General features: G+C 39.6%; 1 protein-coding gene across 16 annotated transcripts in view; it reads right to left on the reverse strand.

Annotated features, from left to right (window-relative positions):
• Positions 1-22,130, reverse strand: part of PER2 (period circadian regulator 2) — a 47,131-nt gene that overhangs the window by 6,851 nt on the left and 18,150 nt on the right. For 14 of the 16 annotated variants that reach the window (XM_042457309.1, XM_042457307.1, XM_042457300.1 and 11 more), the window contains 13 exons: positions 20,915-20,993; positions 19,691-19,797; positions 18,110-18,263; positions 13,757-13,862; positions 12,329-12,463; positions 11,996-12,104; positions 11,559-11,724; positions 11,343-11,470; positions 7,949-8,152; positions 7,475-7,735; positions 6,052-6,914; positions 3,260-3,446; positions 2,974-3,163 (listed from right to left, as the gene is read on the reverse strand). In XM_042457309.1, the coding sequence (XP_042313243.1) occupies positions 2,974-3,163; positions 3,260-3,446; positions 6,052-6,914; positions 7,475-7,735; positions 7,949-8,152; positions 11,343-11,470; positions 11,559-11,724; positions 11,996-12,104; positions 12,329-12,463; positions 13,757-13,862; positions 18,110-18,263; positions 19,691-19,797; positions 20,915-20,993 (2,689 nt within the window). The remainder of the gene's footprint in view (positions 1-2,973; positions 3,164-3,259; positions 3,447-6,051; positions 6,915-7,474; positions 7,736-7,948; positions 8,153-11,342; positions 11,471-11,558; positions 11,725-11,995; positions 12,105-12,328; positions 12,464-13,756; positions 13,863-18,109; positions 18,264-19,690; positions 19,798-20,914; positions 20,994-22,130) is intronic. The other 2 variants (XM_042457310.1, XM_042457311.1) reach the window with 2 other exon arrangements.

Here is a 22,130-nt window from a genome sequence, read left to right on the forward strand (position 1 = left end):
AAGGCCCTGCACTGGGCACAAGTCTGCATGTTATGCCCCTCACCCAGGCAGAGCAAGCAATGACATAGATTGAGAGGCCATATTACCGATCCGAGGTGAAATCTATAAAGACCAAACAATGTCCACATCACAAGGTCAAGAACAGTCAAGGTCAAACTGAGTCAAACTGTACGCCAATGCTAAAATCCGAAAGAAAGCCAAAATCCAAAGCCAAAATCCGAGGTCAAAGTCATTGTAATTCGAATGGATGAGCAGTTCTAAGAATCAGTTCCTTTGATGCTGCTACCATGGTGGACAAAAAGGAACTGAGGGTAAAGAGAATGAATGCTAGGGATATATATAGGATGGGTGGAGCTATGGCCAAAAAGTCTTCCCTAGCAATTCTAGAAGGTTCTGAATGTCTCTTGTGGAAAACTCATTTGTGAGATTCACAAAAACCATGCCGAAGAATCTATCATATCTTTGCTGGAACAATGCAGCTACAGCATTACAGACTGGCTCATGAACCTTATAAGGGTGCCTTCTGCTCTGGTCCCAATTCTAAATTCCACTCAGAATTTCAACATCAACTTAGTTTTCTGCTGATGTAAAGATGTAGTTTAAAATATTTTCTTCTCATAATTTCAGCTCAGAGGGAGAGTGTTCTCCAAGCCTATTCCACTTCTCACTATGGGTTCCATCAAAGCTGCTGTAGAGCAAGTAGATGCTTCTATCATAACAACTAAGAATACTGGAATAGGATTCCTGGGCAGAATGCATCAGTGCAGTATTGCCCTTATTATTTATTTATTTTTATTTATTTAGGTATTTATACCCCGCCCTTCAGCCCTAATGGCTCTCAGGGCAGCTTACAATTATTCTTTTTAATCACAGTTCCCTGCCCTCAGGCTTACAATATAAAAGACACGAAACAAAAGGAGAAGGGAATGGTGGAGGGAAAGGGGATGAGGTCCAGTGGTTCTTCTCTCCCTCTGAGGCCTGGACCAAGACAGATGGATTGGAGGGAGGGCTCTTCCTTCTTCCAGGCTAGTCCTGATGGAGCTGGACCTGCCTGGTGAACTCCCTCTCAGGCCGGCGGATGGCAGTTATGGAGGGCGGAGTCCTTCCTTCAGGCTAGCCCTGATGAGCTGGACCTGCCTGATGAACTCCCTCTCAGGCCGGCGGATGGCAGTATGGAGGGCGGAGTCTCCTTCCTTCAGGCTAGCCCTGATGGAGCTGGACCTGCCTGATGAACTCCCTCTCAGGCCGGTGGATGGCAGTTATGGAGGGCGGAGTCTCCTTCCCCTCAGGTTGGCGGATGGCAGATATGGAGGGCGGAGTCTCCTTCCCCTCATTATTATTAGTTGCTCTAGTCTATAAAGTGTCACATTTTTACTACTTGGAACATTGCTGAATATCCCCATCATCTGCTCAATTTTGGAGGCATTCAGAAGTAAGAGTAAGGAACCTCCTAGTAGCTGCCTTGAATCCCATCTTGGGAGAAAAACAGAATATAAATTCAACAAATCAACCAAACAGCCATCCAATGTTTGGCCTCCAACTCCTATCAGTTCCAGCCTCCAAGGACAGTGGGAAGGAATTATGAGAGGTGTAGGCCAAAACAATGGGAGGATAAAAGGAAGTGATCTGTAAAAGGTAATTAGATGTATCTTAGAATTAGATACACTGTCCATCAGAAGGAGACATTGTGTGGCTATAGTCACAACCAGAGTTTTAGAAGCAATTTCAAATACTTAAATTTTAAAATAATAAAAGGAAGCTTCTCAACTGCCCATTCAGATATATCTATATTGGTACGTAAAATGAATATGTGAAGAGATCTTGTAGCACCATTGAGACCAACTGAAAGAAAGAAGTTGGCAGCATGCGCTTTCGTAGATTTCAGTCTACTTCCTCAGATGCATGTGCAAATGCTGCCATCTTTTTATGATAAAAATATTATACTAGTTGTGGTCAGCCACTGTGTTCAAATAAGAAAAGTTTTTTGATATGGCACCAGCAGTGGCCGTTTGCCTAAATGCTCTAAAGGCACCAGATCATGTCTGATCTTGGAAGCTAAGCAGGTTAGTCCTGATTAGTTCTCGGGTGGGAGACCAACAAGATATTTCAGAGGAAGAAACTGGTAAAACCACTCCTGAGTATTCTTTGCCTAAGAAAACCCTATGAAATTCTTGGGGTCACCATAAGTAAACAGGTGACTTGAAGGCAAATATGCACGAATGCATGCACACACAAAGCAGTAGTTATCAACCACACACAACACAGCTAATGAAGATGAGGAACATCATATGTAAAAATAAACACATAAATGAAGAACATTTTTTTCAAGAGAATCCTTATTCTTGTGTTATATGTTCAAACCATAAAGAAAAAAGAGAAGTGAGAGATGGAGATAAAATCTTAAAACTATAAAAACTGTAGGAATTTAGATATTGAAGTCATTATGTTATGTTGGCCAGTTCTGTTGCATACTCATAGTTCTGGACTATGTAAAAAGACTATTTGAAGGGAGGAATCCAACATACTTTTTTGTTTTGCTATTGCCTAAAGACCACAAAAACAAAAGAGCTATCACATGTGCAATGGTAAAAACCAACAAGACTCTGCTAGTACACTACCTTCTTCCACTAATATTGTGTTGGATTATCCTAATTAAGCATTGGGCTATGACACTATTACACTTCAGACATAGACTAATCATTGCATAATATTTGGAAATTAACTGCCAAGTTTCTAGGTTTAGTTTTACAATGTAGTAAATGTAGTAAAAACTACATTTATACATTGGCTGCACAATTCAGTTTGTGTTTTAAAAATGTTTTTATATTCAACTGAAAAAAAAAAAACAAAAGAAATATTCAGTATCACCATTTCAGTCAAACATGTTAAAAAATAATAAGCAATATTTACTCGAAGTAGCAGTTTACATGGACTAGTTTAAACTTCCAGAAGCTTTTAAAAAAGCAGAATTACCGTGATGGTATCTGGTAAGTCATCATAATAGCATCATCTGTATTTGCCATCAGCAGCCAAACAGGATCCTGGAGAACATATTTAATGAACTGCTCACTTTCTTCCATTTCAGGACCTTTTGTTTTATGATTATTTTCTGAGGAGTCAATGCTTCCAAAATATTTGCTTGTATTACTTGTCTCACTACTTCCTTCAGAAACAAAACAAAACAACATTTTCAATCACGGAGGCCAGATTTGTCTATTTAAATATCCCCATGTTTTATCAACTGCATGCATAATTCTACCTGTTCCACTGCCTGACATATCACATCCATTTGAACCAGATCCTAAAGACTCAGCAGCAGCTGAAACACCACTCCTTGATGAAGCAGACCCAGTGCCTGAACTTGCATCTTCTTGAAGCAGAATATCAAGTAAATCACTTGATACAGAGAAGGCATCACAATTTTGAGCTTCCATTGGAGATTCAACCTTAACAGAACAATAACAAAACAAAATATGCACTCTATAAAGTTTAAGAAAGGTTATTTCTTTTAGCAATGAATATTGGGTGGGAAAGTTTTCACCCTAAGATTTAGGTCAAGGGTATGCAACCTTTTTGAGCCGGGGGCCAGGTTGGTGTCCCCCAGACAACAGGGGGGGGGGGGTCCGAAGCAAAAAATAAATAATTAAATAATATAGGACAACATTTTCAAATGTAGGACACATTTTTTAAAAAATGGAGGACATGCGAAAAAAATTGATGATTTTTAAAAAAATGTTACTATAAATGCATGTTTCTTAGGCATGATCAAAATGGAGGACATTTGGGCATTATTCCTAGACAGATGGCAAAAATGTACTTCCCTTTCTGGCCAACCCCCCCTCCCCCCATTCCAAACAGCACATTTGGGCATTGAACATGGCTTTACTTAACATGGCCTCTTGCATAGCTTATTGCATAACCAAACTCTTTGGGTTTCACACTGAACATGGGTTCACATGGCTATGCATGTTGAACATGTCAAGGTGGTTTCACAGTTCTTGCACCAAGTGTACTTCTCAGAAGTGTGTACTTGGTCAAGGGACTTTGGTTTTTCTTCACTGCACGAGTTTGTAAAAATCACAGCAATTTACATTGGCCTTTCCTCAGAGGCTTTCTGATATCACTATCACCATTAAAGAACCAAAAACACACAGAAATGCACTTTGGAAAGTCACACTCTCTCGGCTTAAGAAACAGTGCCTGCATGCCTCTCAAGCTGACTCATATCATCACCATCACCACCACCACCCCCGCCCCCTATCACTGTCAAAACAAGGGAGACTTGTTAGCATTAAAAGCACCCAAAACACACTTTGGAAGGTGACACTCTCTCGGAGTAAGAAACAGTGCCTGCATGCCTCTCAAGCTGACTCATATCATCATCATCATCATCATCATCATTACCACCACCACCACCACCACCACCACCACCACCACCACCACCACACTATCATTGTCAAACCAAGGGAGACTTGTTAGCATTAAAACCACCCAAAATAAAAATTTAAAAAACCTTGAGGCCTCTGGCCACTCACCACCTCTTCCTTCCTCCTCCTTCTGCTCCCCCTCCTCCTCTTCCTTCTCCTCCTCCTCCCTCCTCCATGCGTGGGGGGCGGAGGAGACAGGAGGAGGTGGGCGGTGCGGGGAGGCAGGGAGGACGGTGCGGGCCCGCGTGGGGAGGCAGGGAGGGCGGTGCGGGGCTTCCCCCTTTGCCTCCTCTGCCCCAGGCCGCGCGGCCTTCCTCTTCCTCCTCTGCGCGATGGAGGAGGGCAGCGCGGTCAAGCGGCGCAGGAGGCGGCGGTGGCGGCAGGACTGGGCTGGGGCCGGTCCTGCCGCCTCCGCGGGCCGCATCTGGCCCGCGGGCTGGGGGTTGACCTGATTTAGGTCAAGCATTTTGAAAACTAAGCAGGGTCAGCTCTGGTTAGTATTTAGGTGGGAGCTATAGACTATATTTCAAAAAAGGGAATTGGCAAAACCACCTTTGAGGATTCCTTGCCTAAGAAAACCCTATTAAATTGACAGATTGCCATAAATCGATATGTGACTTGAAGGGGCATATGCACACTTACACACACACACACACACACACACACACACACACACACAGAGAATTTCAACTTCACAGTCTTCTATGAAAAAAAAAACTTAGAGCAACACTTGAGGTTTCCAAGCAATGGCTAGTCTACTGGGATGCTCTAGCTCTGGAGAGCCTGCACTGAGCAGGGGTGAGACTAGATAGCCTACACAGTCCTCTCTTCTTCAATGGTAAGTCTCTACAATGTGCAACAAGCACATACAGGTTAATAGTGAGATTTACTATGTGTCCACATAGGAATCTCTTCAGCAGTATTTGCATCAGTAGAGTTCGTGTGGCAACTCAGTATTACTTATGTCCCAGAAGTTGATGCAGCATTAGATTAATGTGAAAACAATGCAGACAGGTAGTTTGGCTCTCATTCTACAGTTTATGCATAGGTATGACAAACCTCCTTTGAAGAAACTTGGCCAAAAAACTCTATGACAGGTTCACCTTAGGGTTGCCGTAAGTAAAAATGAACATGCATACCAGCTGTGAAGAGCACAAGTGTTAAGACTGATAGTCTTCTCTTTGAAAGGCATAGAAGCAGCAACTAGTAAAGGATTTTCAGTGTATGAAAATAAACAGCTTAGAAAAGTTACTTTTTTGGATAGCATCCAGAATTCCTCAGCCAGGAATTCATACACATATCTATTCTTCTGGATTGGTGGTGGTTTGAGCATTGGACTATGGAAACCATGGTTCAAAGCCCTGCTGCACCATGGAAATCCACTGGGTTACCTTGGGCAAGTCACACTCTCTCAGCTTCAGAGGAAGGCAAAGGCAAACGCCTTCAGAACAAATCTTGCCAAGAAAACCTCAGTATAGGTTCACCTTAGGACCACAATAAGTAGGAAATGACGTGAAGGCATGCAACAACACCACATTACAATTTTCAACATGAAACATAATTTGATTTAAAAAATATGTTCTTTGGCACATATATTTTCCAGAAAGTTACAGAGAATGCTTACAGGGGATGATGCTTTTCTGTTATAGTCTTCTGATATCATGGGTTTGCTAGTGATACATCCATCTGTTACAGTTCCATAGCTGCCCAGTGGACCAGTGGTTCCACTTTCAGTCACTTTAGGCATTTCTTCTAACTGCAAAAGATTTAGCTGTAGAGGAGAACTGCAACGTGATTGGAATAACGTCGTTGAGGCCTGATCTTGTGGACCCAAGGACTGTGGAGTACAGGAACGGGATGGTTCATTTCTGGATTCTATAACAGGGGTCTTTTCACTATCTGCTGATGCACTATAATGGAATTGTTCTGTTGGAAACACTGACTGTGGAGGGAATGGGTTTAAGGCAGTGAATGGTGGCTGTGTTGTAAGCAGAGACTGTGAAGAGAAAGAAGGCTGACTAGAAAATTTAGGTGGGTCAGGATAAAGTGTTTGAGAAACAGTGTGGTTCACCTGAGGATATACATAGTTGGGGAGTACAAGTGCTACCATTGGAGTCACTAGTGGTGCAGGAAATTGTGATAATGGCAAAGCACAATGATTTCCCAATTCCTGTGATTCATTCAAACCAGAAAGAAAAGCTTCAGGACCTGATGGCATAGTCCCTGTAGGTGGAAAAACTGGAAGTGGAAATGCTGGCATAACTGCAGGAAAAGGCATGGTGGGGTAACTTGCTTGGGAAGTATCTGATGGGGACCAGGCTGTAGTATTTGGGCCCAAAAGAGGAAACCTGTGGGGAGGTTTGGTACCAGACATCGTACTCTCTGAAGATTCATGTGGCTTATGTCGTTTTGACTTAGATTTCCTGTTCTTCCCAGTTTTTTTCCAAGAGTGATCTATGCCAGAGCCATGTTGTAGTCCATGAATACCTAGAGAGAAGAGAAAAAGAAGCTATTAAGGAACATGTTTTATGTTTTAGTTTTAAAGCAAATGGTATTATGACTCTTTTCTGAACCATCAACCCTATATATGCCAGGTGACTGTTTGTCACTTATTTGCAGGTGGGAAGCATTGAGTACATATTCAGAAAGAGTGGTTTTGTCTCTTCACAGTTTCCATGGCTGAGCTAATCTTTAAAAGAAGTTCCAGTTCTGAGAGTCCCTTTCCAATCCTGTCATTTCTAGAACTGATTCCAAATCTCTGTAGAAGGCAGAAGAATAAAAGGCACGTGTTTCTTTTATGCAGCAAATGCTAAATCATGTTTCTTATAGTCTGGGCAATGAAGGAAAACACTGTGCATCATTAAGTATGCAAATATAACCTCTCAATCATCTTGTTAACAGTTCTAAGGCAGGACTTGAGCTTCAGGAGTATACATTATTTTTCAAGTCATCTCTAATATACGTTTTATATTCAAATTCTGCTTAACTAAGCACTTTATAACTTTTCTGTTCAGATACTGATTAATAAGTGTTAGAAAGATTCATACCATGTTCACCAGGATGTTTTTTGTTTTTTTCTTGAAAGTAGTAATTGCAAGGAAACTGAAAAATATGGAACTTTTTGATTTCTTTGCACTTGTTCAGGAAGTTCTGCTCTTCTTTTTGTGTATGCACTGCAAGGACTTCCTTTGTTAGTCCTAATTTCTTAAATGTCTCTTTCTCTTGGTTCTTTTGGGAAGTGCTAAATTGTGGAGCAATAGGTTGGTTGTCTGTGGGTTCTGTGCCAGTGGGACCATCTTCGGTTATTTCTAAAACAAATTGAATAGCAATGAAAGAAATCATTTCATTTTCTTGATCTTCCAACAACACAGTGTTTACATGATTTATCTGCCTCAACTTGTTTCATTTCCATAAAAAAAAGAGAGAACATAATAATCTTCCAATTAAGTTTACAAAACGTCTACAGTCCTTGTAGAAACTGTAAAAGCATTATTTCACCTTATAATAAAAGAGTACTGTACCTAATTCAGGTTGCGTTTTTTTGTCTCCAACATGAACTATGGTACTGCTGTAGCTGCACTGACTGGTAAAAGATACAACACTTTCAGGTTTTCCAGGTAAAGTCAAAGAAGTTAAGTGAGTGCCAACAACAGTAGAAGTATTTGTTTTGTTTGGAGACTCCAACACTGCAGGGCCTATATGAGTTTTTGATCGCCCAGATTCTTCTCAAATATCAAGCAAAAGTGGAGAAAAACATATAGAAAGAAAAGAACAAGAATAATTCTTAGACAAATAAAGCATGATATTGCAGGAAATAAGTCATCCAACTCTGAATACAGACTGCACAGCTTCGGAGAAACAAAAAATACCAGCACTCATTTTCTGACATGACAAGATACAATGATTTTTTAAAGCACAAACTTTCTAGAAATTGATTTATTAAAATAGGCCAGATTAAGTGATCTGGACTATTTGGTTAACTTGGGGAGGAGGATAATCAATCCAAAGTTGTTCATACAAAAGTTCATACACAGGAGCAATTTTGCAGGAGGGAAAATTTCATAATGTATGCTTGTACTGAGAAGGGGGACTTGGTTGTTGTTATGTGCCTTTAAGTCATTTCCACTTATGGTGACCCTAAAGTGACGCTGTTATGGTGTTTTCTTGGTCAGATTTGTTCAGAGAAGGTTTGACACTGCCTTCCCTTGAGGCTGAGAGCATGTAACTTGCCCAAGGTCAGCCAGTGAATTTCACAATCCATCTGGGAATTGAACTATGGTCTCCAGCATTGTAGTCCAACAGTCAAACCACTATCCCAAGCTGGGGAGGAGGAATCTTATTTACCTCACTGGGAGAGGGTGGAAACGAAATTCAGCAAGGTTAATTAAGTGCATACTGATGTGTCCCTTTCCCCTACTTGTAATGATACAAAACTGAGGCTTCTCTCTCTCAGAAGGGAAATAGGGAAAAGAGGGTGATAGGGACAGGGAGTCAGTCAGAGGAAAATAAGTGACTATGGATTTTGGGAGCTGCAAGTGACTGGGTAGTTTAGACATTAATGTGTTATTTAAATGTGTCTTAATAAACTTCCACAATTTTTTTCTTCTTTTTTTTTAAACAAAAAAGCTCAAAACAATTTCTGGTCTTCTTACATTGGTAGAGTCTAGTCAACAAACAGAACACAGCCAAATATATGTGATAGCAATAAAAATAGCAAGTACGTTTCTATATCCCTTATCAGTGCATTTAAGCACTTCCAAAGCGGTTTACAAAGTGTAAGCTAATTGCCCCCAACAAATTAGGTACTCGTTTTAGCGACCTTGGAAGGATGCAAGCCTGAGTTGAGCTTGAGCCCTTTCGCTGGTATTGAACTCGCAACCTTAGGGTTTGTGAGTGGCTGCAGTACAGTCATTTAACCACTGCATCACCAGGGCTCCTGTTCCCAAGGTAATGAATCCCCTATGTGGACCAGTATCTGTGTTGTTTGTGTGATTTGCTGTTGCAAGCATGACCAGACTCTCCACCACCTTAACAGGCAGACAGAGACAGTTGTAAAAAAACCCCACAAACAAATGCAACCCACATAAGTGGATGCTTATTATTCTGTCCTATTTCTTTTACCATCTTTTCCCTATCCCCCTTCAGACAGAGACAAGCCTCAGCTTTGTATCACTACAAAGATGGGAAAGATAACATAGATATAGGATAAAATGGTAACAGAGACGGGTCAGTCACCTAGAGGAAAGTATTGACTATGGTGTTGGGGAGCTGTGAATGATTGAGTAGCTTAGGGTTTCATGTGTTATCTAAATGTCTCTTAATAAACTTCCACTATGTACTATGTCGAAATTATGATCTTGGAGTAAAAGATTCCTACACAACAGTTTTCCATTATTACTGTTTGCATGGTGTAAGCAGCATGGGGGGTGGGGGGAGGATGATCAATCCTTAAGGCAAATTTTCTTCCCCAGAAGTAATGTGCTTGTTAGGTTGGTAGAGAGTCTGGCCACTCTTAACATAGCATACCATCAAAATAACACAGCCACTAGTCCACACAGGGGCTACCTTAGGGTACCTAATCCAGGAAGGGGTTAAGAAAGGGAAAGGTGTGTGACAGGAACCCAAGGTTTGGAACTGCAGAGTCAGTCTGGGAAGGGGATCTGTCACAACTAATATCTCCTTTCCTCCATAAAAGCCTGTCTAGGCTTGAAGAACTTCAGGGGAGGTCCTTCTGTCAGTCGTGCCATCAATCACAAACATATTTGGTAGGGATATTAAAAAAAGACCTTTCTAGAGACCCTAAAAAAAGACCTTTCAGTGACTGTTCCTGGGTTGTAGAACTTCCTTCCAAGCCAGGCTAGACTTCCTTCTCTTTATCATCTTTTAGCAGGCTGACAACAGCCTTTTAATTCAGATGGACATCTGGCAACTGGCCAGCAAATAAGGAAGGATCCTTTAATGGTTAGACTACTATATATTTTAATGTGTGTGCTTTTAATTCAATTGTGATTGAATTGTAACATTATAAGTTATTCAACTGTGTTTTACTATTATAATCATGTTTTTATAACCTCCCCCCCCAAAAAAAAACCCCAAAACAAAACAAAAAATCTGTGCCACTTTGAGTCTGTTTTGGAACAATGTACATCAAATAAACTACTGTGTTCTTTTCCACTGCATCAATATCAAATATTTTTCCATGTGTACAGTTCCTATCATTTTTATCAAGAACTGAACATCACATTTGTCAATCTTTTTGGCCTGTGTAAGTTTGAGGCTAAGAATGGAGGATAAAATATGATGACAGACAGAAACAGCATTTGGGCAAATCTTTGTCTAGTTAGTGTGGTTAGGAATGCATCCTAAGTATATATGTAATCCAGCCATGAACTGCCTTACAAACTAGCCTTGGCCACAACATATATAATTAATTTAATTTGTTTTATTTATATATCGATATTCCAAAGATCATAGCGGTGAACGGCAAGTAAGCTAATTAGCAAGTAAGCTAATTTGCCCACAACAGTCTGGGTACTCATTTTAGCGACCTCGGAAGGATGCAAGCCCAAGTCAAGCTTGGGCCCTTTTGCTGGTCTTGAACTCGCAGCCTTGTGGTTTCGAGTGAATGGCTGCAGTACAGGCATTTAACCACTGCGCCACCAGGGCTCCATATAGATGTTATCTTAAGCAGTAACTTGTATCATAACTTCCTCTTCCCACCTCTGATACTATCCAGTATTAGAACATATAAATGATATTCTTCCATTGTGAATTTCCCAGTGCCCAGAAATAACAGCTAGTGAGAAAAGAAAAATTTAATGTTAACAGTGTATGCATTCTTTATTATAGTACTTGCTATAGCAAGGGCAGAGAGGGCGAGACTAGATTAGGATGAGGGGGAAAGTCACAAAATACCTGTGGGTGTTTTAATGCTATCATCATTCATTTTCTTTCTGTGTATCTCTGTATTCAGTGAAACAGCATGTGAAGTAGGTTGAGACTTTTTCTTTATGGTATCTGCTGCACTGCAACTTTCCAAATATCTATGGGCAAAAGCAATTAAAATATGCAGTTAAAAAAGTAAGCAGTTACACCTAACCAGTTTTTTTATTGAACTGTACTGTTGCTTACCTGATAACACTATCTAAGCAGCTGATCTGCTGATATGAATACACAGGCTGTTCTCTCCAGGCCAGTTCTTCTCCAGCCAAGCTTCTTTGACAAGCAATCCCAACAGTATCATTTTCAGCTGACTGAGTGGCACATTTCATATGACCATACTGATCATTGAGTTTTTCTGTATAACACAAGAACAAGAACACCTCATCATTTTTATGCACTAATCCTTCACAATCAATCTACATACAGGATAAATGCAGTCCTGGGAACAGATGTGGCAGCTCTAAGTGTGAGAAACCTATGGCAAACTGTTTGTGCAAAGCAACTACTAGAAACAAAGCTGGACTGTATGCATTTGACCACTTATTTTTGCCATGGTATTCCTGGTTAAACTGTTAGAACCAACTGGACAGCTGTTTTGCTTATAAAAAACAACTATATTGTCATACCTCCATAAGATATTTTTTGATTTTCAAGCTTTGATCTGGAGTCAAAGGCAACATGCTCTCCTGTATTTTTAGCCACAGGTCTATCTTGGCAAATACCTTGGGAAGAGTTCTACAGTGGGGAAAAACAAACGGTCACTAAAAGAAATGGTTTTAAGTTAGGTTATACTGTACATGGTAAATTCTAACTGGGGAGAAATAGCGGGACCCACTGTGCTTCACTGGCTCACCTCTTTAAAAATAATTTAAAAAAAAAATCCCCAGGGCCACTGACTAATTAGACTAAAACCATTACATTAAAACCACTAGGATGAAACCATGCAGTGAAAATCTTACAGGCCTGGGTATCCTATGGATATCTTCATTATTGTTCCCATTGCTGTCACTGGAGGAAGCCACACTCATTAGGTGTTCGTGCGATCCATTGCTGCCCAAGCTTCCATAGCCACTAGAGCCACTGTTATGTACAGGCTAAACATAAATATATACACACATATCTCAGTGACTATGGACATGTTGTTAGTAAGAATCAACAATGAAATACATGAAAGAACTATCCCTATTATTAAATAAATGATTTTAAGAGTGCAACTAAAGGCCTCAGTTTCAGTAGTGACATTTGCAAAGTCACAAGTTATTGTATGAACAGATGTTGAATCCAGGTAGTAAGTACTTAATTTTTGAAGGCATAAAATTTTGAAACAAAACAGCTTTCTAATAAGGTTAATGGGTGCCATTTTGCCAATCAACAGTACAGTTGGCCATCCATATCCATGATTCCTTATCTATGGATTGAAAATACTCCTAAAAGATATAAATTCTAAAAAGCAAACCTCGATTTTGCTATTTTATATAAGGAACATCATTTCACTATACCACTGTATTTCATGGGATTGGAACATCCACAGATTTTGGTATCAATGGAAAGTCCTGGAACCAAACCCCAGTGGGCCACTGTACTAAGCCAAACATTAGTACAGGTTATACTGCACATCTCAGAATGGAGGCCACATCAACATCAAGCTTCAGGACAGAATTATAACAAAGATCAAGGTACCCTTGGATAAACCTCATTTGTTTCAATTATCCTTCTGGACTGCCTGGTTGCAATAAGACTCAGAAGCACTGCTTGTGCAGTATCCTACATAAAGCACAACACTGCTTTATGGTGATTCAATGAAGAGGTAATGTCAGAAAGTAGTGTTGGAGGAATCCTATCCTGCAAAATTCCATTTGAAAATCCACTTTCTCCCATATGCACCTACTTGGATTTTAACAGCCTTGGGGTAGGGCCTTTTCTCTCTGTTGTTAGATTATTGCAGTCATACATGGTCTGAATGTATGAGAGGGTCTTCTTTGTGACAGCTTATAGGCTCTGGAGTTCCTTGCCATCCACTAGCAGGCAAAGACATTCTTAATCATAAAGGAATCTGACCTTTAAGATGGCCTGTCTGTTTGCTGAAGAAGGTGGTTACTGATTGTCTCTTAATATTACTGATGTGATTAATTGATGTCCTTTCATTCTGGTCTGTATTTTATTCTTTTCAGCTGCCCTGAGAACAATTTATATTGGAAAGGCATGATATAAGAGAGAAAAATGACTGAAGCTCTAGGAGGCCAATATTTTATGTGGAAGTACATACAGTATTTTGAAGGTCTAAATTATCTGAGACAGCTAGGTATCTATGGATATTTTATCCTGTAACTGCTTTCCACTATGGGCCCAACTCAGTATGATTTTCTTTCAATATAAAGAGAATGTACCTGTAATAATAACCGATGTATTTGTTCTGTAATCTCCTGAACATTAGGATGAATTACTTTTTCTTCTGTGCAGTGAGGTGCAAATACATCTTCATTCAAGGGACCTCTGTAAAAACCATTAATAATATTCAGAATCACAAGTGCATTCATTTCTGTTGTATCAGCCCTCTTTTTTCTATTCCATTTACAAACTTTTAGACTGATAAAATGTTCAGGGTTACTCACTCCAAACATGATTTCTTCATTCATTCTGAAGTAACTTTTGACAACATTGGAAAAATCTGAAGCACTTACAAGTGTCTTGTTAAAATCATTTACTATTCAGTACATATTTACAAGAGCTATTATTATTATTATTATTATTATTATTATTATTATTATTATTACCACCACTATTACTACTGATATTATTGATAATCTCTCCTCTCAACAAATCTATTCACCCCAGAAAAATCAGGCAAACAGATGCAGTTTACTTTTGTTTGGATGCTGACTCCACCTGTTCCATAAGACTCCATTATTACCACTGCTAAACATAGGCACTAAAACATGAGAACTGTCCCAAATGCAGCATATAACAAAAACAAAAAACGGTAATTTTCCAGGTTTAATGATATAGGTTCTAATACTATTACTTACCCAATTTCTACTCTGCCCATCCTCATAAGACCCCATGGTAGCTTTATGATGTGGCTAGGCCATCTGGACAAAATCATATTGCTGCACCACACAACCATAAGCAGGAGAAAAGGCTATAGGCACAACAGCCATGAAATTAGAAAGGCACTGGAGAAATAATCTGCTTGGAGCTAGCATATTTTGTCTACCTTCCCTCACTACCACTGTGTCAACCTGGAAAAAGAGCAACTGGCATCAGGGTGTACTAATAGGATTCTAGCTTCTGTCTTACATAAGACACAGGTCGCATGTGGTTGCACCTCACTGAAATATTATAAGTGGAAGATATCCTTGTCACTACTTAAGATGGAAGACAGCAGCTCTTGATGGAAGGGTTTCTCACTAGATGTGGAATATCCTTGTTGTATTAACTAAAATATATTAAAAATTATGGAAAAAATGCTAGCCAACAGACTAGCAACATTCAATATTCATCCCCATCCACAAAAACGGAGACAATACCAAAGATGCGAGTGGGTTTCAGGAAATTTAGAGGCAATAGGGACCATGCTGGAAACATACAACAGGTGCATGAAGAAATTCCAAAAGAAAATCAGCATGTGCTTTATAGATTATAACAAAGCCTTTGCATAGATCACAAAAACCTATGGATGGCTCTTAAAGACATGGGAGTGAAACTACATTTAATAGTCATGATTAAAAATCTGTATTTAGAACAAGAAGCCAGTGTTAGAACAGAATATGGAGAAACAGAATGGTTCTCAATTTGCAAAGGGGTCAGGCAAGGCTGCATTTTATCAGTCTACTTGTTCAACATATATGCAGAAGAGCAAGTTTAGACTTAGTAGGAGAAATAAAGGACAGAGAAATCTCAATGAACTTAAGATATGCGGATGACATCATACTACTAGTGGAAAACATCGCAGACTTGGAACAATTATTAAAGAAGGAAGTGCAAAGGCAGGCTTGTTGCTGAACATAAAGAAAACAAAAATAATGACCATGGAGGACATACAGAAATTCAGTCTATACAATGAAGAAACAGAAATAAAGATTTCTCGTGCCTAGGATCAAACATTGATCAGAATGGAGACTGCAGTCAAGAAAGAAGAAGAAGAAGACTAGAAATGGGAAGGACAGTGATGAAAGAACTGGACAAGATCCAAAAGAGCAAAGTTATACAACTGAACACTAAAATTAGAATTGTCCAATCCACTGATTTCCCCATCAACATGCACAAATGTGAGATTATTATTATATTTATATCCTGCCCTTCTCCCAAGACTGGGACTCAGTCTTACAACAGTGGCTTACAACATTAAAAAACACCATAGTTAAAAACATACAAAAACAATACATAAAAATAGAATTAAATTACTGCAACAATTAAAACAAATTTAATGCTAAAATATCAAATACTTCAAAAAGATAAAAATGCTTAAAATACATTAAAACAATATAGTACCCAAGGTTGTTCTTTAAAAGCATTGTTTTAAATGCTTGTCTGAAGAGGAAGGTATTCGCCTGTCAGTGGAAGGCCATCAACGAAGGGGCCATTCTGGTCACCTTGGGCAGGGAGTTCCAGAGTCTAGGGGAAGCCAAGGAAAAGGCCCTCTCTCGTGTCACCACCAACCGTACTTGTGATGGTGGTGGGATGGGGAAAAGGGCCTCCTCTGCAAATCTCAAAACCCGGGCCGGCTCATATAGGGAGATACAGTCTGCCAAATAGCCTGGACCTGAGCCACATAGGGCTTTATAGGTCATCACCAACACTTTGAATTGTGCCTGGAAACAAACTGGCAGCCAGTGGAGCTGTTTCAACAGGGGTGTTGTGTGCTCTCTATAACTTGTCCCTGTTAGCAGCCTGGTTGCAGCTCTTTGGACCTGCTGAATTTTCTGAACACTCTTCAAAGACAGCCCCATGTAGAGCGCATTGCAGTAGTCCAAAGGTGATCTAACCAAGGCATATACCACTGAGGCCAGATCCGGAGGCTCAAGGAATGGGCGCAATTGATGCACAGGTTTTAAATGTGCAAAAGCACTCCTGGTCACTGCAGAGACCTGGGCCTTCAAGGTTCAAAGCTGAGTCCAGGAGTACTTCCAAACTGAGAATTATGTCTTCAGGGGGAATGTGACCCCATCTAACGCAGGCTGGATCCCTATTCCCTGATCTGCCTTCTGACTGACCAGGAGCACCTCTGTCTTATCTGGATTAAGTTTCAATTTGTTTGCCCTCATCCAGTCCATTACTGATGACAAACACTGGTTTAGGACTAGGGCAGTCTCCTTGGATTGAGGTGGCTGGAGTAGTAGAGTTAAGTATCATCCCCATATTGGGATACCGCACCCCAAAACTCTGGACAAACTCTCCCAGCAGCTTCATGTATATGTTAAAAAGCATAGGGGATAACACAGAACCCTGAGGGACTCCACAGGCCAATGGCCAGGGGGTCAAGCAGGAGTTCCCCAGCACCACCTTATGAGTTCGCCCGTCTATGAAAGAATGGAGCCACTGTAAAATAGTACTTCCAAGTCCCATCTTACAGAAGTGGTCCAGAAGGATACCATGGTCGATGGTATTGCAAGCCACTGAGAGGGCCAGGAGAACCAACAAGGATGCACTCCCCCTGTCCAGTTCCCTGAGTAGGTCATCCACTAAGGTGACCAAGGCTGTCTCTGTTCCATAGTGATGCCTGAAATCAGATTGAAATGGATCTAGATGTAGAAAGAGAAGAATGTGGAGAGGAAGAAAATAAACTAATTTGGGATGTGATGCTGGAGAGGAGTACTGAGAACCCCGTAGACAGCAAAAAAGACAAACAAATGGGTTCTTTGAACTGATCAAGCCTGAACTACCCCTGGAAGCCAAGATGAACAAATTGAGGCTATCATACTTTGGCCACATCATGAGAAGCACGACTCATTAGAAAAAACAATACAACTAGGAAAGATAGAAGATAGTAGAAAAACAAGAAGACTGCATGTCAGATGGTTAGACTCAATCAAGGAGGTTATGAACTTGAATCTACAAGATCTAAGCAGAGAAAGGGAGGATAGGGAGGCTTGAAGATGTCTCATCCACAAGGCTGCCATGAGTAGAGGTCAACTTGAGGGCAGTTAACAACAAGGGACACTATGTCTTAAAATAATTACATGGAGAATATGCTAGGGATGCTGCCTGCAGTAGCATTCATGGGAAGGCTAATGGCTAAACTAGACAAAGCACTATTTATGCAGTTATTATGTGATTGAGTTTAAAAAGTAAATTGCAGGTGTGGCAGCTTTGATCCTTTCCTCCCTGCTGTGCTTCCAGTCTGGATCCTGAAATCTATATAAGAACCACACACATGTAGTCTGAATAATAATAAAAGCTCCCACTAGTGGGTCTAATTCTTAGTAGGATCACAATGGGGAGCAAAATGTTAAAGCCATTCCTTCCAACAGCAGGACTGTATCTGGATTTAGGCCTCCCCACCTATTTAGCTTTTTAAAAGCCATTTTCACAATTGCACATTGCACAGTTTGGCACTATGGTGTGTAAATTTTCTCTTTGAGAAAGTAGTGGTGAGGGAAGGCAATGAGAATTCACATTAGGCTCCTGTGATTCAAAAAATTTGCATACGACACTTTGACCAATATTTCAAGATAAATAAGCTTTCCTCCAAAACTTCATAATGAAAGAGTTTTCATTTTTATTACTAAATATTTACTTACGTTCTCACTTTGTGTCTTCCAATTATAAAGGAAATCTTTCGACTCCAGGGGTTGATGAAACTAGACCAGCTAGTATCCAGAGTCACATATTCACCATTTCTAGTACAGAATCTGATCGGTGAATAATCAAATGGTTGACCACCAGACTGAAGTACTGTAACAAAAACAAACAAACAAATGTGAAGTCGAAGGCTTTCATGGCCAGCATCCATAGTTTTTTGTGGGTTTTTCGGGCTATGTGGCCATGTTCTAGAAGAGTTTCTTCCTGACATTTCGCCGGCATCTGTGGCTGACATCTTCAGAGATGCCCAAAAAACCCACGAAAAACTAAACAAACAAATCTTTAAGGAAATAAATTTATAAAATTGTTATTTCTGTATTCCCATAGATACCAAAATTCATGGATGAGCAAGTGCTATTAAATGCAATGGCATAGTACAATAGTGTTCCTTATATAAAATGGCACAATCAAGTTTTGCTTTTTGGAATTTATATATTTTAAAAAATATTTTCAAGACATGGATAGCTGAATCCATGATAAAAAAAATCTGTGGATAAGAAAGGTTGACTGTAATTCATTATTCATAATTACCAAGATTAGAAATGGAATATTTAAAAGCCAACCAGACATAAGAAGTAAAGGATACTGAACACTCACATAAGTCTATAAATAGAAGTTAAGATGTTAAAATAAAATCATAGAGCAGGAAGAGACCACAAGGGCTATCCAGTCCAACCCACTGCCATGCAGGAAGTCACAAGCAAAGCATCCCTGACAGATAGCCATCCAGCCTCTGTTTTAAAAATAAATAAATAAAACTCTAGAGAATTCCAGTTTTTGGATTTAACTCCAGTGGGTAATTCAATCAGAATGACAATCAAATCGCTCTATGTCAAACTCAGAGGATAAAAATATTCACACACTGGAGACATATCACTTGCATGTCTTAGGACCAGATTGTTTGAAAGACAGTATCTCCCCATATGAACCTGCCAGAACCCTAAGATCAGGGAAAGGATTTCACTTGGTCCTGCAACCATCACAGGCCCATTTGGTGAGGACACAAGAGAGACCCTTCTCAGTGGTCTTACTGTTTGGAACTTCCTTCTGAAGGTGGTTAGATTGGCCTTACTCTCCTTTCACCGGCTGTCATAAACTTTTCTTTTCTATCAGACTTTTAGTATGCAATTGCATAGGTTTCTTACTGGGGTGTTTGCTTTGGTATGTTTTAACGGTTTCATATTTAAAACATATATTTAGTATGTTTTAACGGTTTCATATTTATTAGGATTTCACATTTTTGACTGTTATATTAATGTGGTGTTTTCATTGTATTTTAAAGTTGTACTGTTATATTGTTGTTATTTTTAAGCATCTATTTTGGCTGTCTTTGGGAGAAAGGCACCATATAAATAAAATAATAAAAAAATAAAAATAATTCTGTCAGATGTAACTGAGACTTCAATAAACAGGAGAGTAGAAAAGAGGAATTAATACATTATAAATTCCAATCTAATCATCAGAACAGCAATGAATTAATTGGTCAAAGGTCCAAAAATCAGAAGAAAATTAGAACCTACTTTTTTTGTGAATTGCTAGCATTAAAGGTCTATCACTTGGATGAAGATGCACTAAGACAGGAGTTCCAATCAAGTCCTGAGGTAAGTATCCCAATAGAGGTACAGCTCTTTTTAAAAAAAGAAGAGGAAAAAAATTGAATAATCATAAAGCAGAATACATCTACACAGAACTTATTTCAATTTAATTTAGATAACTTTGAGTACCCTACAGAATAAATATTTTTGGAATGCTTCACATTCAACTCTGCAAACAACAGGCAGATGGAACATATTAATAGTTATCTTTATGAATGTTTAATGCCAAATATAATAACAGAACAAGCATATGACTGCCCAAAACATTTCTTATCAGTCTAGAATTCTATTGATGGGCTATACTATAAATGCCATCTCTAATCAGCAGGAAAAAAATGGTTGTGATTATATTGGACAAAGATGACAGGAATTCTAGTTCAGACTTTTGGGAGCAGGCCAAATTTGTGAAGGCTGCCATCAGACAACTAATAATTGATGCTCAGCAGTTGCTGTCATACATTTAAAAATGTCCATCTTACTCATTTTCCTGCACAGTGCAAGAACTCAAGATGAAGCTGAGTTATCAATCTTTACTAGCAAATGAAGAGAAAAGAGCTGAGGGATCAATCTGAAGGGCTAAGATTGTATCCAACACTCTATTTTCAAAAACATAAACACAGATTTAGCGCCACTGTGTATTTTGCTAGGGTTTCCCTTCACCCCCATTCTGCTTAGCTCCATTATTTGAGCAACTACGAACATACAGTGGTGCCTCGGGTTACGAAAGTAATTCGTTCCGCGGCTGCTTTCGTAACCCGAAAAGCCTTCGTAAGCCGAATTGCCATAGGCGCTAATGGGGAAAAGCCGCGATTCCGTGTAAAATAGCGCCGAAAAGCACCAAAAGTTTTTTCGTAACCCGAAAAAACATTCGTAACCCGGAACAATAATTCCCTATGGGATTTTTTCGTATCCCGAAAATTTCGTAACCTGGGTATTTCGTATCCCGAGGTACCACTGTATCTTAACCTATCTGCATTATAGTCATATACACACATTCTCTGCCTTTTAAAATATTTAGTCATCATTTTCGATAAATAAAAACTATGAAATAACATAAACTATGAACAAACAGAGTGTAAATTTACAGCACTTTATAAAGAAAGGTTAATAATAATAATAATAATAAATATAGCAGTTTTAGCATTTCACCTTTCATCTACATCTTGAAACAAACAACTTGGTGTATGTGTGGTTGTAAAGACTCGTTTATTAGGAGGAATTCTGGGTGCTGAAAAACAAAGTATAAAATTTAGTGAAACAATAAACTTATATGACCTAAACAGATACTATTTATGAGAGTGATCAACTGGCTCATATAAATCTGCATACTGATTCTTAGCAGAGATCAGCTATGCAACCAGTAATTCCAGATTTATTTTAGTTCTGTGGAACAACTGTATTTTAGAGAGGCATTATGCATGTGTAGTTAGCCATTAATTAATATTACCACCTGAATCCATAACATTAAAGTCCTAATGAAATGGAAACAACCTTAACCCTTGCTCATCTTACTGTGATTAGGCCCAATTAATGTTCATTGAGGGGTCATGCAGAGGAGGCAAAAGGAGCAGCTTGAGCCCGATCCCGCTCTGATCACTGTGGGACCATGGGAAATGGATGTAGCAATCGTGAGGTGGGCCAGTGCTGCGGTCTGAAATGGACTGCTGGCAAGGAACAAACACCTATCAAAATGTTCCTGGCGCAGAAGCATGGAGATTTCTTTGAGGAGTCCATTGTCCTCTGCCTACAAAGAGGCCTGTGGCCTCACAGAAATGGAGACATATTAGATTGCAAAAGAGGAGTCCTTGTTGATATGCAATTGGCCTTTAAATTTCCTGGACTTTTCCCAACTGCTGCATGGCCAGAGGAGGAGGGGCCAGCCTGCTAAAGATACCCTCTCCATTTCATCTTAACTAAGGACATAAACAACAAAATGCAGGCATCTTACTAACATCTCTTAATTTTTCTCCTGTTTGGTATGTAACATCTTGCCTGATGAAGATGCCAGAGGAGCTTCGAAGTATATTGTGCATTTCAGCTGGCCAATAAAGGTATCACTGTTTGGTGGCTTTTTCTTTGAATGTACTAAATGGCCAACCCCTGTATTCTGTACTGAATATGTTCTTATTCTACTATATTATTTTTATTGTCTTAAATTGTTTCCACTGGTTTTACTTATGAAGGAGAAGAAGCACATTCAGGCATAGATGCATTGTTCCTGGGGTCCTAGTGGCTGGTAAGAGCTCCACCTTTCCTGTTCTAACTGCCATTGCTCTGGCCTCTGAGGGAGAGAATAGCAGCTGAACTTAAATTTCCACACCACTATCCCTTTTTTCTTGTGTGTCATGTCTTATTCCCTAAAGGC

Source organism: Sceloporus undulatus, chromosome 3, assembly GCF_019175285.1.
Source record: "Sceloporus undulatus isolate JIND9_A2432 ecotype Alabama chromosome 3, SceUnd_v1.1, whole genome shotgun sequence".
NCBI classification, from domain to species: Eukaryota; Metazoa; Chordata; class Lepidosauria; order Squamata; family Phrynosomatidae; genus Sceloporus; species Sceloporus undulatus.